General features: G+C 38.8%; 1 protein-coding gene across 1 annotated transcript; it reads left to right on the top strand.

Moving 5' to 3' along the window:
• The first annotated feature begins 11,495 nt into the window (after window positions 1–11,495).
• Window positions 11,496–12,095, top strand: LOC141586771 (uncharacterized). The gene has a single exon (XM_074408099.1). It carries the CDS (start codon window positions 11,496–11,498, stop codon window positions 12,093–12,095), a length of 600 nt encoding a protein of 199 aa, XP_074264200.1.
• The last annotated feature ends 2,196 nt before the right edge of the window (window positions 12,096–14,291 follow it).

Here is a 14,291-nt window from a genome sequence, read left to right as displayed (position 1 = left end):
ATTTCTCGATCCCTTCACCCCCTCTCTCTTCTTTCCCTCTCTAAAACAAACCTAAACAACAATTAACCGCTTCACATTTTTACAGTTTTTATAATTTCACTTTTTCACACTTTCACCCTAACAATTTCAAAAATGAAGACGATTTATGAAATTGATACGATCAAGATTGAGAAGGAGAAAGCGATGCGACGATATCGAAATTTCCGGAAAATTGCGAATATCGTACGAATTATTGAGGTAATGATCGCAATTACGTTAATTTCGTACGTGATTTCGAGGACTTCGTCTTGTTTACCGACGGTTTTAGAGTTTTCCGGCGTAATTTTCCGTCGGTTATCGTCGATTTGGTTAAGTCCTCTCTTCCTCTTCGTTATCTGTAATATTATCGTTATTACTCTGTTTGCGAACTATTCGCCGTCATCTATGGAGTATGATGACGTCAGCGTCAAGGTTGCGGCTGATATTGACGAGGTTATTGAAATTATGTCGTCGGAGGTGGCGGCGTTTGAAATTCGGGCGACGGAGGTTGCGGCGGTTGAAATTCCGGTGACGGAGGTTGCAGCGGTTGAAATTCCGGCGACGGCGGTTGCGGTGGTTGAGACGGCGGTGAAGAGAGAAGTGACGGAGAAAGTTTACCGGAGGCGTAAGTCTGAATCGACAATAGAGTTTGCGGAGAAGCCAGAGCTCCGGCGGTCGGCGACGGTGTCTCGTCCGGAAATCGGAAATGATGAAGTTTCGGCGACGGAGGTTACGGCGGTTGAGACGGCGGTGGTGAGAGAAGTGACGGAGAAAATCTACCGGAGGAGTCAGTCCGAGGCGATAGTAGAAGTTGTGGAGAAGCCGGAACTCCGGCGATCTGCGACGGTGCCTCGTCGGAAAAAAGGAATTGTTGAAGTTTCAGCAACGGAGACGGAAGCGGATGCGAAAGTGAACGCAAAGGCAAGGAGTGATGAGGAGGAGTTGAGTAATGAAGAGTTTAATAGGAGAGTTGAAGAGTTTATTCAGAAACAGAGGAAATTCTTAAGTGAAGAAAGTAAGATTTTGGTTTTAATTTAAGTATGAGTAATTAATTCTAGGTATTACGGAGTATTAGGTGACGCTATCTCTATTTTCTTAAGTAAATTGTCGTTTTTGTGAGAATTTTTTTTGCACGAGATCGATGAATTTAGGTTTGTAAAAGAAGTAAAAGAGGAGATGAAATTAAGATGAAAGTGTCAAAAAGTGTTTTAGTTTTGGCACTTTTATATGTCTAATCGATTAAATCAAATCCTCGTTAATCAAATTATAATATCTAGCAATAGATTTAACAGTTAGTCTTGCTGAAGACGGGTCGGAGCAAGTGACGGGTAATGCCTCTCACAAAACGGATAGGAGGGACAAGGTGGGGGCACCCCATGTGCTTCCCTTTCTCCTCTATTTGGGTCATTTGTGAGAGGAAATGGTATCCGTCACTCCAAAGTGACGGATACGTGCCGTCTTCAAAAAGAATTTGTGTATATTTAATTAAATTATCAGTAGTTTAACTATGAACTTTGTTTATGTATTGTTGATCAAGTGTTGCAATGTTTGTTTTAAATCAAATTACACTTCAAGATATTTGAAGGGAGACGAGTGCAAATGTTCCAGACATTTGTGTTGCTCTTAACAAATAATAGCGAAATCAGAATACGAAGCTAATGAGAGCTAAAAAAACGTCTCAAATATATACGGTGACACTCGTTTTTATGCTAACTTAAATGAATCGAATAATTTACAATACGTCTCATAGAATGAGTGACACAAGTGTTTTAATTTGCGGTGTTATCATTCCTTGACCTTTTCAGGCCGATTTGCAGGCCGACAGCGCGATAGTATTGATGTTTTTTCCTCAGTTTATTGTTACTCTGTATCATACAGCTAAGTCCTTTTACAACTCTAGTTACATAGGAACAATAAAGGTGTTATTCTGTTTCAAATTGGTGTAAATCGGCGATGTTCTTGGTGTTAATCGGCGATGTTATTGGATCTGTCAGTAGGATAAAAATAATATGCACTTATAAAAACAAAAATACATTAAAGCTGACTTATGGATTACATTAATTTATAGACGTAAAACAATAGATACGTATCATACGAAGAAAATACTGTATATGTTTGTACTGAAAGCGAAAGTGTGTTATAGACTTGGGTAGCTTTCACTAATCTTAAAGCTGCCAAAAAAAAAAAACTAATCTTAAAGAAATGTGAGGATCCCCTGCCCCAGTTTTGTGTCCCACTCTATATAAATCTCGACACATCACCTGTTGCACATAAAAAAAAATTCAACAATTATGCTAATGTGTCAACATGTGTATGAGGTGGGACATAGAATGAAATATCAAATAAGACAGAGGATCCTCACTGCTCATATTGGTACAAGGAAAAATCATTCATCCCCCTAAAACTAAAAGAATAAGAAAACACCAACTTTTTCCCGCTCAAATGCTTATACCTATAAGTAGGCCTTTTTTTTACATATTACTATGCTAGGCTTAGTATACGCTGTCAAATAATCTATAACATATACAAATCCACTAAAATCTATAACATTAGTACGCTGTCAAATAACCCTAAATTGAGTAATATATCATAGAGGAATGTATATGCAGCAAATAAGTATAACAATATCAATTAAAATATGCACTAAAAATATCAAAATTTTACATATCTTTGTAATAAAAATATACAACAAAACTATTCCTAATTATACAGCAAAATGATTCCTAATTATACTACTCAATAAAATTTTACATATCTTTGTAAAAATACATTCCTAATTATACTTGATGGGGCATATTCTGCACCCGTTGACCAGTCAACATATTGAGCAAGGTCAAAGATATCCACAGCAAGTCAACGGCTTAGACAACCTAACCGACGAGGCCTGTCGGCCTGTCAGATGGGTCCCGGCCGGCAACCACCAATGGGCACACATCCGCGAACTCATATCCAAGACCCCTCGGCGGTGAGTCAACAGGGCCCGCCGGCCTGCCATGGGTCCCTCGGCCGAGGGGTAGATCAGTCTTTCCACCTGCTAGCCACTTGGCCACTACGCGACAAATGGTGAAAGTCTATAAATACTCCTCAACTCTCATTGAGGAGGGGATCCACAATTTAACCTAAGAATCACTATTCATCTGGTAATATCTTCCTTATCTCTCTACAATATATATTTCACCAAGTAACAACTTATCTTTCTAAGTTTACTGACTTGAGCGTCGGAGTGAGTTCGCTCGGCCCAAAGCCGAGCCCTCAGTTTGCTCATTGTTTCAGGAGACCGCAAGGAGGAGTCAACCAAAGACGTCATTCTAGAAGCACGGGTGGTAACAAATAACTGCTCTGGAATTACACCCGGAACAATTGGCGCCCTTTCCAGTCCTTGCAGGAAGAAAGCTTATCAACAGAGAGGACGCCCGGCTCCATCTGCACGCTGTACCACCCCACCTTACCGGGGGTCGATGCCCGAAGATGATGAAGCCGGCGGAATAAGTTAACTGTAGGTACCTCCCCCTTGAAAAGACAGAGCCACACGAAGCCAACTATCGTCCTAATGGCCAACGGATGCAGTAGAGCCGCGGCGACGTTCATAGCTTTGATGATGGCCGTGACGTATTTATTCAAAGGAAACCGGAGGCCATACTCCAGATGCCTGATATATACGCCGATATGACCCGGAGGAGGGCAACAGACCGCCTGACCCTCCCCAGGGATAACAATTTTGTACCCCTCACCGAAATAGAAATGACCCTCGAAAAGAGTTCCACCGGGAACAACTGGCGAATTTATTGGTCCAGGCACGGTCAGGACCAGTCATGCACGCCTCGCCGTGATCCAGGATATGCGGCCTCTCTTCACCAGAAGAAATCCCTTCCTCACAGTCATCATCGTCGTCATCATCCTCCCAGTCCTCCAAAACCTTTTGGTCGACCTCGGGAGAAGGAGACCTCGGACCCCCGGACCTTAGCGGGACGGCGGCGGTGCCTCCTCTTCATCCGACGCGACGGAACCCCCCAAGCACGATTACTAGGTCCGGCCTCGAGAAGACATGGTAGCAACGATTATTCAACAAAATAAGAGATCGAGAAAAATTTGTTTGTTTACCTTGAAGAAAAACACTAGCCGAAAAACGACACCGAAGATTAGAAAAGAGAAAAGCCCTTGGAAATTTGGAGGAAAGAAAATTTTAAGAGAGAATGAAATTGGTGCCCAATTTCAAGGACTAACTCGCCTATTTATAGGAAAAAGCCCATGAAGAAGGACCAATCGGGCACACCCATGAAACGTCGGCCAATCGGTGAATGGACACGTGTCGGACATGCAACCACGGAATGTCAATCGTTGCAACAGTTGAACGTCAATCAATGCAACAGTGGTCAAGCGTCTTCAACACGCCCCTTCATATCTCTCTGCCTGTTCATCTTCCTCAACAAATTCCCAAGTATCCGTTTCTCCGCCGCCACATGATCAACCAAGCCGAAAGCACCGCCGGGGCAATCGAAACAACCGGCACTCTCCACCCTGGTCTCGGCCAGCGTCATTGCCTTTTCCACATCGGATGTCCATTACACAACCATGTGGAGGGGGATATGGTGCGGCCTAAGCGAGCCACGCCGAGGTAGTAGGCGGGCGAAATTTTCCACTCGCGCGCGAGAATATCGCTCAACATACATCGGAGCCCATGCCACGGCATAGACTACGCTGGGGCAAATTGATGGGACATATTCGCACCCGTGACCGATCCAACATATTGAGCAAGGTCAAAGATATCCACAAGTCAACGGCTTAGACGGCCCTAACCGACGAGGCCGGCTGTCGTTGATGGGTCCCGGCCGGGCAACCAGACCAGCCGGGCACACATCCGCGAACTCATATCCAAGACCCCTCGGCGGTGAGTCAACAGGGCCCGCCGGCCTGCCATGGGTCCCTCGGCCGAGGGGTAGATCAGTCTTTCCACTTGCTAGCCACTTGGCCACTTGGCCACTACGCGACAAAAGGTGAAAGTCTATAAATACTCCTCAACTCTCATTGAGGAGGAGATCCACAATTTAACCTAAGAATCACTATTCATCTGGTAATATCTCCCTTATCTCTCCACAATATACACTTCACCAAGTAACAACAACTTATCTTTCTAAGTTTACTGACTTGAGCGTCGGAGTGAGTTCGCTCGGCCCAAAGCCGAGCCCTCAGTTTGCTCAATGTTTCAGGAGACCGCAAGGAAGATGGAACCAAAGACATCATTCTACAAGCACGGGTGGTAACGTATAACTGCTCTGGAATTACACCCGGAACAATTGGCGCCACCCCCGGCGCAGGCTTACTAGGTCCGGCACCAGCAGGAGACATGTTACAACAAAACTTACGAGTTAAAAAGAGAAAATTTATTTGTTTACCTTGAAGAAAAATGCCACGCCGGAGTAATGATTCTGAAAGCTAGAAAGAGGTTTCGTCAAAAGGGCTAGAGAGAAGAAAATTTTTGAGAAAATGAAATTGGTGCCTAATTTCAGGGGTTAACTGCCCTATTTATAGGGGAAAGCCCATGAAGAAGGACCAAATCGGGCACTGACCCATGAAGAAACGTCGACCAATCAAGAATCGGACACGTGTCGGACATGCGACCGGAAATGTCAATCGTTGCAACATGATTGAATGTCAATCAATGCAACGGTAACCAAGCGTCTTCAACACGCCCCTTCATATCTCTCTGTCTGTTCATCTTCCTCAACAAATTCCTAAGTATCCGTTTCTCCGCCGGCCACATGATCAACCAAGCCGAAAAGCACCGGCCAGGGGGCAATCGAAAACAACCGCACCTCCACCCTGGTCTTAGCCAGCGTCATTGCCTTTTCCACATCGGATGTCCATTACACAACCATGTGGAGGGGGATATGGTACGGCCTAAGCGAGCCACGCCGAGGTAGAAGAAGCGGGCGAGAAAATTTTGTCTTGCGCGTGAATATACGCTCAACATACATCGGAGCCCATACCACGGCATAGACTACGCTGGGGCAAATTGATGGGGCATATTCGCACCCGACACGACTACCAACATATTGAGCAAGGTCAAAGATATCCACAAAGTCAACGGCTTAGACAACCTAACAAGACGAGGCTGTCGGCTGTCGGATGGGTCCGGCGGGCAACCAACCAGCCGGGGCACACATCCGCGAACTCATATCCAAGACCCCTCGGCGGTGAGTCAACAGGGCACGCCGGCCTGCCATGGGTCCCTCGGCCGAGGGTAGATCAGTCTTTCCACCTGCTAGTCACTTGGCCACTTGGCCACTACGTGACAAAAGGTGAAGGTTTATAAATACTCCTCTACTCTCATTGAGTAAAGGATCCACAATTTAACCTAAGAATCACTATTCATCTGGTAATATCTTCCTTATCTCTCTACAATATATACTTCACAAAGTAACAACTTATCTTTCTAAGTTTACTGACTTGAGCGTCGGAGTGAGTTCGCTCGGCCCAAAGCCGAGCCCTCAGTTTGCTCATTGTTTCAGGAGACCGCAAGGAGGAGTCAACCAAAGACGTCATTCTACAAGCACGGGTGGTAACAAATAACTGCTCTGGAATTACACCCGGAACAATACTACTTAATAAAATCTTTCAATTATACCCCTAACGACCTCTCCATAGTTAAGATCTTTTGATGAATCAGAGATGGTAGCATAAACATGTCGTACAAAATATATTGAGATGGTAGCTTATACTTATTTATGAATATGGAGAAAATAGTAGTTTTAATTGATTATGAATCGTCCGTTTAGATGTGTCGTATTATTTATAATTTGTTCCGTTTATAAAGTTAATATGCGATTTACTTACATTTTGTTTTTAACTCAATGATCATATTCCCCTATTGTAGTGACTAGTGACCCTATATTAGGGTATGTTTTTGAATAATAATCGGTTTTCATTATATGTAATAATAATAAAAAACTTGCACAAAAATAATTTAATCTAAAAGTCTTTTAAATAGTATACTTTTTTTAAAATATATCACTAACATTATAACGTACATTAGAACTTATAATAAGTACAACTCATTTATACAAATATCTTAAATGACCACTATATAAGCAAAACTCACAAATATCGTTCTTTAGCTCTCAAATACCGTGCTTTAGCACGGGATCTCAACTAGTCACTAATGAATCAATGATCGATTTTATCCATTACTCCGAAATAATTAATGTGGGAGTGAAAGTGTCATAACTAACATTATCCTTCTTGTAGACCATGCCACCATGCTGGAGAGCCGAAGACATTATTTTAACGTAAGGGGCGAAAAAAATTTAACTAGGGTCCAGGGCAGGCGGGTAGTAGTACAAGGTAAGCTTTTTCTGTAAGCACGAGATCGATGAATTGAGGTTAAAAAAAGAAAACATGATGAAATTAAGATGAAAGTGTCAAAAAGTGTGTTTAGTTTTGGCACTTAGTTGAAGGGGTTTCCTACTTTGTATGACTACGGTCTACGTCCAATCGACTAATCAAATCCTCGTTAATTGTAGTACAGCTAGTAAAATATCTAGCAATGGATTTACTTAAATACTCCACAGTTGTTAAATTATGAGCTTTGCTTATGTATTGTTGATCAAGTGTTACAATGGTTATTTCAAATCGAATTACAAGACAAGATATTTGTAACGATATTTATAGCGCAGCAAGTGCAATACAGTTGTTCTAACATGTAATGGCGGAATCAGGATTGGATGTTATTACACGAATTAAAATGTAGAGCAGAAATTTTAGTGGTGAATTGGCTATGTGATTTACTAATTTTAAAGAATTTGGCATTAAATTTAAAACTTTTCATCGCCACGATCATAGTTTTTTTTACACCCGTTGCGATAATAATTATCGCATCGGGTGCTTGATCCTACAACTCTAGTTACATAGGAACAATAAGTTGTTGCCTGTTGGCAATTGGCATGAATGGATAATGGTAGGTACACCGTACACTCAAAAAGAAATGTTCTTAATTGAAGTGGTTTGTGTTAATAAGTTGTACCTACAACAGTGTTATAAACTTAGACCAAAATGTTTGTTGTTGTGTTAATTCGGTGTTAAATCGTCTTGAAGAAAGGATATCAAGATATAATTATATAGGGCATTTCATTAATTGAAGTTCGTATAAAAATAAGGGATACATAAAAGATGACTTATGTGTATATGATTATATATGTAAAACAATAGATACAAATATTTTCTTGTATGAAAACTTTTTTTATCAGTTGCCAAAAAAAAAGATTTTTTTTATTTTGGTTTAAGGAAGCCATAAAGGCGATAATACTGGCGGAATTCGAATTCAGGTTATGAGTACCACACTTCATGACTTTATCAATTAAATTAATTGACATCAACTAAAACAATAGATATATATATCAATGACTGACTTTATCCATTAACAATTAATATCGAAATCAAAGTGTTGTAAGATTAGTAACATTATCCTTCTTGTAGAAGAGTGACCCTAACTACTTAAACTAGATGTTGATAGTGTGTTATGTGTAGGGCACAATGCATCGGACGTGGGAGTGGTTACATTGGTTAGGTCCCCTACGCATAAGACATTAATGTTTATTCCTTTGTTTTAAAGGTCCATGAATAAATGATGGATTATATGTGCCACATTTACTATATGACGTGGTGAGGAAATATATTCTTCGAGAAAATTAATTTTTTGTAGTTTAGACCATGATTAAATTGTAGATTTTGAGTTTGTCATTAAATTATATCCCAATAATATTCTGAACATTAAATTTAGATAATATAGAGTACTCTATCTATTACGGAGTATGTAAATTGCAGAGCATGTTCAACTAGATGTACATTTAGAAGTGTTGCAAGTGTTGTATATGGAAGACGGAGTAACTGAAAGTGGCAAGTTCTTGACTACTTGGATGAACCAGTGAATTATGTTTGAATTATTGAAATCGTTTTCTTGAAGAGTAATTTTACATCCTCGGGTTATAAGAAATTTTTTCCAAGGCAAGAAACATGATTTTCCCCTCTTGTTTCTAGGTTTGAATCAATATATGTACCTGGTTTTGTATTTTGTTAGGTCTTCCAAGGAAGTTTTAAAATTTTTCTTATTTCATGATGTGCCATATATTTATATGGACTGAAAAGAAGATGAACTCTTATGTACAAGTTTTAAGCCGTTTTTAACTCTTAATAATAATAATAATAATAATAATCATAGAAAACCACGCTAAGTATGAAACGAGCGAACAAGGTATTAGTCCTAGTGTACTATGAATTGGTCCTTGACTAAGGCCGAGAGCCTGGGATCAAATGTTCTTTATAACTCGGGCTGTTGTATGACTATGCAATAATAAGTCTACAATTTGACCTAACAAACATATCAGATTATAATCATATTTCTACGTTTTTACTATAAATAAGTCATTTCTCTCCTAATTCAAACCTGACCCAGCCACATTATTAACATTGTAAAGATAGAAATAAGAAACAAAGCCATAAACAAAAGAAGCATCACCATACATTGTCATTAAGAGTATGGATATATTTTGGAACATATTCTTGTGCATAAAAGTTAATTAAAACAACCATTATCATCCATTGATCTATTATAACAAAAGAATCATGCCATTATTCTTATAATAATATACTTTTTGATAAATTGATGTTCTAATTATCTAATTTAAGCTAGTTTAGATGCTCAACTGAAAGTAATGTTGGACCTTTTGCCTAGAACAAATATTCCTAAATATTGAAAATTGATGCATAAATACTATTAATATGTTCAATAATTCATTAACTTGATCACTTCAACGTCCTACCTTTCTAATTTAAAGGAGATCTTATTCTTTACGGGTCCTTTAAGAGATTTTTTAACAAAAAATATTTTTTGATAAGACCGCCTATTTATATGTGATTTTAAATATACTTATAATACTAGAAAAGTAATTTAAATTCTTAAGTTTGTGAGCTTGAAAGTTATTTCATTATGCAGTATATTTTATTTATTTTCAAGTATAACTTGTTAAGCTGACTCATATAAAAAAACGGTCTTATAAAATTGTTGGACATTGGTATCTTGACTTTGAAGCTTTTTTTTTAAATACTTAACTTGGCTTTTTACATTCAAAAGTTATTATTTTCTTTTGAGATTAATTTAGAGTTTTCTTTCTAATACAGAGTATATATTAGGATTAATTTATGTTTATGTTCACCCTTTCGACTAATAAACTAATAGACATGTTATATTAAAAAAAGTTAGCACTATTACAAAACTTTGCCTTAATAAATTGTTCTTTTTAGGGACAATATAGTTTAGTGTTAATGCATTTATTCATTTTTCATGATTTGTCTCTATTAACTTTGAATAAAAGTATTTAATTTAATTTAATTGGTATTTAATTTAACACAAATTCTCATTATTATAGTTGGGATATATCCGTCTATAGTTATAGCGGAGCCAAATATCCATCCAATTTAATCATAAGACAATCAACAAGTTGTATGGTGGGTCTAAAAAATATCACCACTCCAAGCATATTTGACCCGTCTTTTACTTTAAACAGATACTAGTTTTAACCCGTGCAAAATTGCACGGGTATGTATTTAGGCCGGTAATAATGTTTTGGGACGATTTTTTTTTTTTTTTTTTTTTTTTGCATTTTTATTGTACTTATCTAGTTGGTCTAAATCAGCGATATACATAATTAATGTTTCAACTTGTTACAAATACGTGTTCACATGCAATGGTTTAAGAGGAAATAACAAAGGATGTTTTTTTTTAAAAAAATATATCGTACTATCTAGTTTTTATAAATTATGCATGTAATTTATTCGCATTATATATAATTCAATCCCGTAATTAAATGTAATTCCTTCTCGTAATTATGTAATTTTATTATTATTATTTTTTTTAAAATTATGTAATTCATTTATTCCGATTTGTAATTCATTCCGCTTATATGCCTTAATTTCATTTATTCGGAATATATAAAATATATCATAGTATTATTTCATAGTATTTGTTCTAAGACGGGATTTGTCGCATGTTTGTATAGCCGGAATTCTGAAGAAATAAATACATTGTACACTAACGGGTCCCACCATAACATGTATTTCCAAAAAAAAAAGAAAAAAAAACCGAATTAATGACGTGGCACGCCGTGGATTGTGTATTGTCTTCTGAATTAATAAAGATAAGATTATTTATTTAATTTAATTTGTTTGGATATATAGGGAGCCATACCGTCTTATAAAACCACCCCGACACTCTTCCATTTCTCACTACCTTCGCCCTCTCTATCTCTTCTTTATCTCTCTAAAACAAACCTAAACAAAAATTAACCGCTTCACACAGTTTTTAATAATTTCACATTTTCACACTTTCACGTTAAAAAATTTCAAATATGGACACGATTTACGAAATCGATATGATCAAAATCGAGAAGGAGAAAGCGATGCGACGATATCGAAAATTCCGAAAAATGGCGAATATTGTACGAACTATTGAGGTAACGATCGCAATTACGTTGATTTCAATTGTGATTTCGTGGATTTCGTCGTGTATTCCGACGGTTGTTGAATTTTCCGGCGTTATTTTGCCGCGATTATCCTCGATTTTGTTCAGTCCTCGCTTCGTTTTCGTTATCGGTAACGTTATCGTTATTACTCTGTTTGCGAACTCTTCGCCGTCGAAAACGGAGAATTCCGGCAAGAATTCGACGAAAAATGATGACGTCAGCGTCGAAGTTGAGTCTGAGGCTGCCGAGGTTGTTGAATTTCCGACGGCGGCGGTTGAGATGGCGGTGGATAGAAAAGTGACGGAGAAAGTATACCGGAGAAGCCAGTCCGAAGCGATAGATTTTGTGGAGAAGCCAAAGCTCCGGCGGTCAGCGACGGTGCCTTGTCGGAAAGTCGGATGTGATGAAGTTTCGACAACGGAGACGGAAGTGAAAGCGAAGGCAAAGAGTGACGAAGAGGAAGAGTTGAGTAATGAAGAGTTTAATAGGAGAGTCGAAGAGTTTATTAAAAAACAGAGGAATTTCTTAAATGAAGAAAGTAAGATTTTAGTTTTAAGTAATTAATCAGGATATTGTGTTATTAGTGACGTTATTGCATTTTCCTATTATAATTCGTGGTCTCTGTGAGAATTTTTCTTGCACGAGATCATGAATTGAGGTTAAAAAAGAAAAAGAGGATGAAATTAAGATGAAGGTGTACAAAAAGTGTTTTAGTTTTGGTACTTAGTTGATAGATTTGTTAGATTAGTATGAGTATGTTTAATCGATTAATCAAATACTCGTTAGTTGTAATAGTATTATATTAAGCAATAGATTTAATCAAATATGAGTAGTTGTTAAATATGAGTTTTGTTTATGTATTGTTGATCAAGCAAGTGTTACGAATTCACAATTGTGCGTTTAAAATCAAACAAGACAAGTATGTGTTTTGTTTATGTATTGTTTATCAAGTGTTTAGTGTTATGAATTTATCACATTCGTTCTATTGTTCTGGCATGTAGACCTGTACTCGGGGCGGGCTCTCCTGGTTAGACCCGGGCCAGGGCAAGGGGAGGAGCGGGCTTGCCAAGCCGGGCTAAGATATGCTTAACCCGGGCCTGGGCTCAAGGTGGGCAAAGGGCGGGCCTCACCAATTTATTTTTTGCTAAAATGACGGGCTAAGGGCGGGCCGGGCTGGAATTTTAGGATCCGGACCAGGCCCGATCCAACGGCGGGTCAAAGCCTAGCTGATCCTGGCCAAGTTGAATAAAATAACGGGCTAAGGCTTGCCGGGTCCGGGTCGGGTCGGGCTGTTCTGATGACCAGCTCTACTAATATGTAAATAACGGGATTAAGATTCCGAGTTATTACATGATAGAAATTTTTTGGGGGTAAAGCTAGCTATAAATTTCGAAGTTTTCATTATTTAGGAATACAGTGTTTTTTGTAAGCCCTCTTTTGTCGACCTGTCGATAATTTTTTGTTCACAAAATCTCATTGAAGACGGCACATATCCGTCACTCCGGAGTGACAGATATTATTTTCTCTCACAAATGATCCAAATAGAGGAGAAAGAGGGAAGGACATGGGGGTGCCCCCACCTTGTCCCCCAATTCGTTTTGTGAGTGACATTACCTGTCACTTGCTCCGACCCGTCTTCAGCAAGACTAGTTAGACGAGTAGAGAGGGAAGGACACAGCTACGCCATCATGCAACTCTAGCTAGACGAGTAGACAGTCTTGGCGAAGTATGAAAAAGGTAAGTTTGATGCAACGACAATGGACACAACACAACAATAATTTACTAAAATACCATTGATGGTACCGAAATTATGTATAACAAGTCTCATTGAAGACGGGCATATCCGTCACAAGCTGAAGACGGGTCAAATAATACCCAAATAGGTAGATAAGACAAAAGCAAAATGCCTAGGGAGTAGCATCCTGCTTTTGTCTTATCTACCCACTTGAGTATTACTTGACCCATCTTCAGCTTGTGATGGATATGCTCGTCTTCAATAAAAATTTGTGAATTATGTAATATTGTGATAGTATCTCATTTTCTTAACTCAGACTCTTTTATTGTTTCCAATTTGCCCCAGATCCATTAAAATCTCCGTAACAATATAATTGGTCTAGTGCATATGTCAAGATTTCGTAATCTTTGTGTATATTCATTGCTTATCTTTTCCATGTAACTAATATATTCTGTAATCTTATTAGTTGTCATTTACTCATGTAATCTTTTGCATATCCGGGTAGTTTGTTAGCATTAGTAAATTGTATAAATACTTTTTTTTTTGAGAAAGCACCCCAAGGGTACAATTAATGCATTAATGAATCAGCAATAACAGCAACGTTCGCTATCGGAGGCAAAATATCCGCCCACTCCGATCGACCAAAGACTCTAGGAACTAAATGAGCTAACGAGTGCGCAACCGAATTGTTTACGCGATTAGTGTACGACCAAATAACAGAATTAAAAGAACATGCAACCTTTAAAATGTCACTTAAAACTAAATAAAACTCGGACCGGCCTTCTTTCTTCTTCTTCAACGCTTCTATGACTTGGAGACAGTCACTTTCAACAATTACATTCGGATGTCCTTTTTGTAAAGCCATCTCGAGACCTTCAAAGACTGCAACAGCTTCGGCCACATGCGGTTCCCATGCTTCCTTCCAGCCATTTGACATCGCCCATAGCACTTTCCCTTGATCATCACGGCATACACATCCGACCCCAACCCCATCATCCACCTTAACCCCAGCGTCAACATTTACT

This window comes from Silene latifolia, chromosome 6 (genome assembly GCF_048544455.1).
Source record: "Silene latifolia isolate original U9 population chromosome 6, ASM4854445v1, whole genome shotgun sequence".
NCBI lineage: Eukaryota > Viridiplantae > Streptophyta > Magnoliopsida > Caryophyllales > Caryophyllaceae > Silene > Silene latifolia.
Note: the sequence above shows the minus strand (reverse complement) of the source record. Positions and strands in the feature narration are given on the sequence as shown.

Excerpts from the sequence above, each read along its gene's own strand:
- LOC141586771 (XM_074408099.1), top strand. The coding sequence starts at position 11,496 with ATGGCGAATATTGTACGAACTATTGAGGTAACGATCGCAATTACGTTG.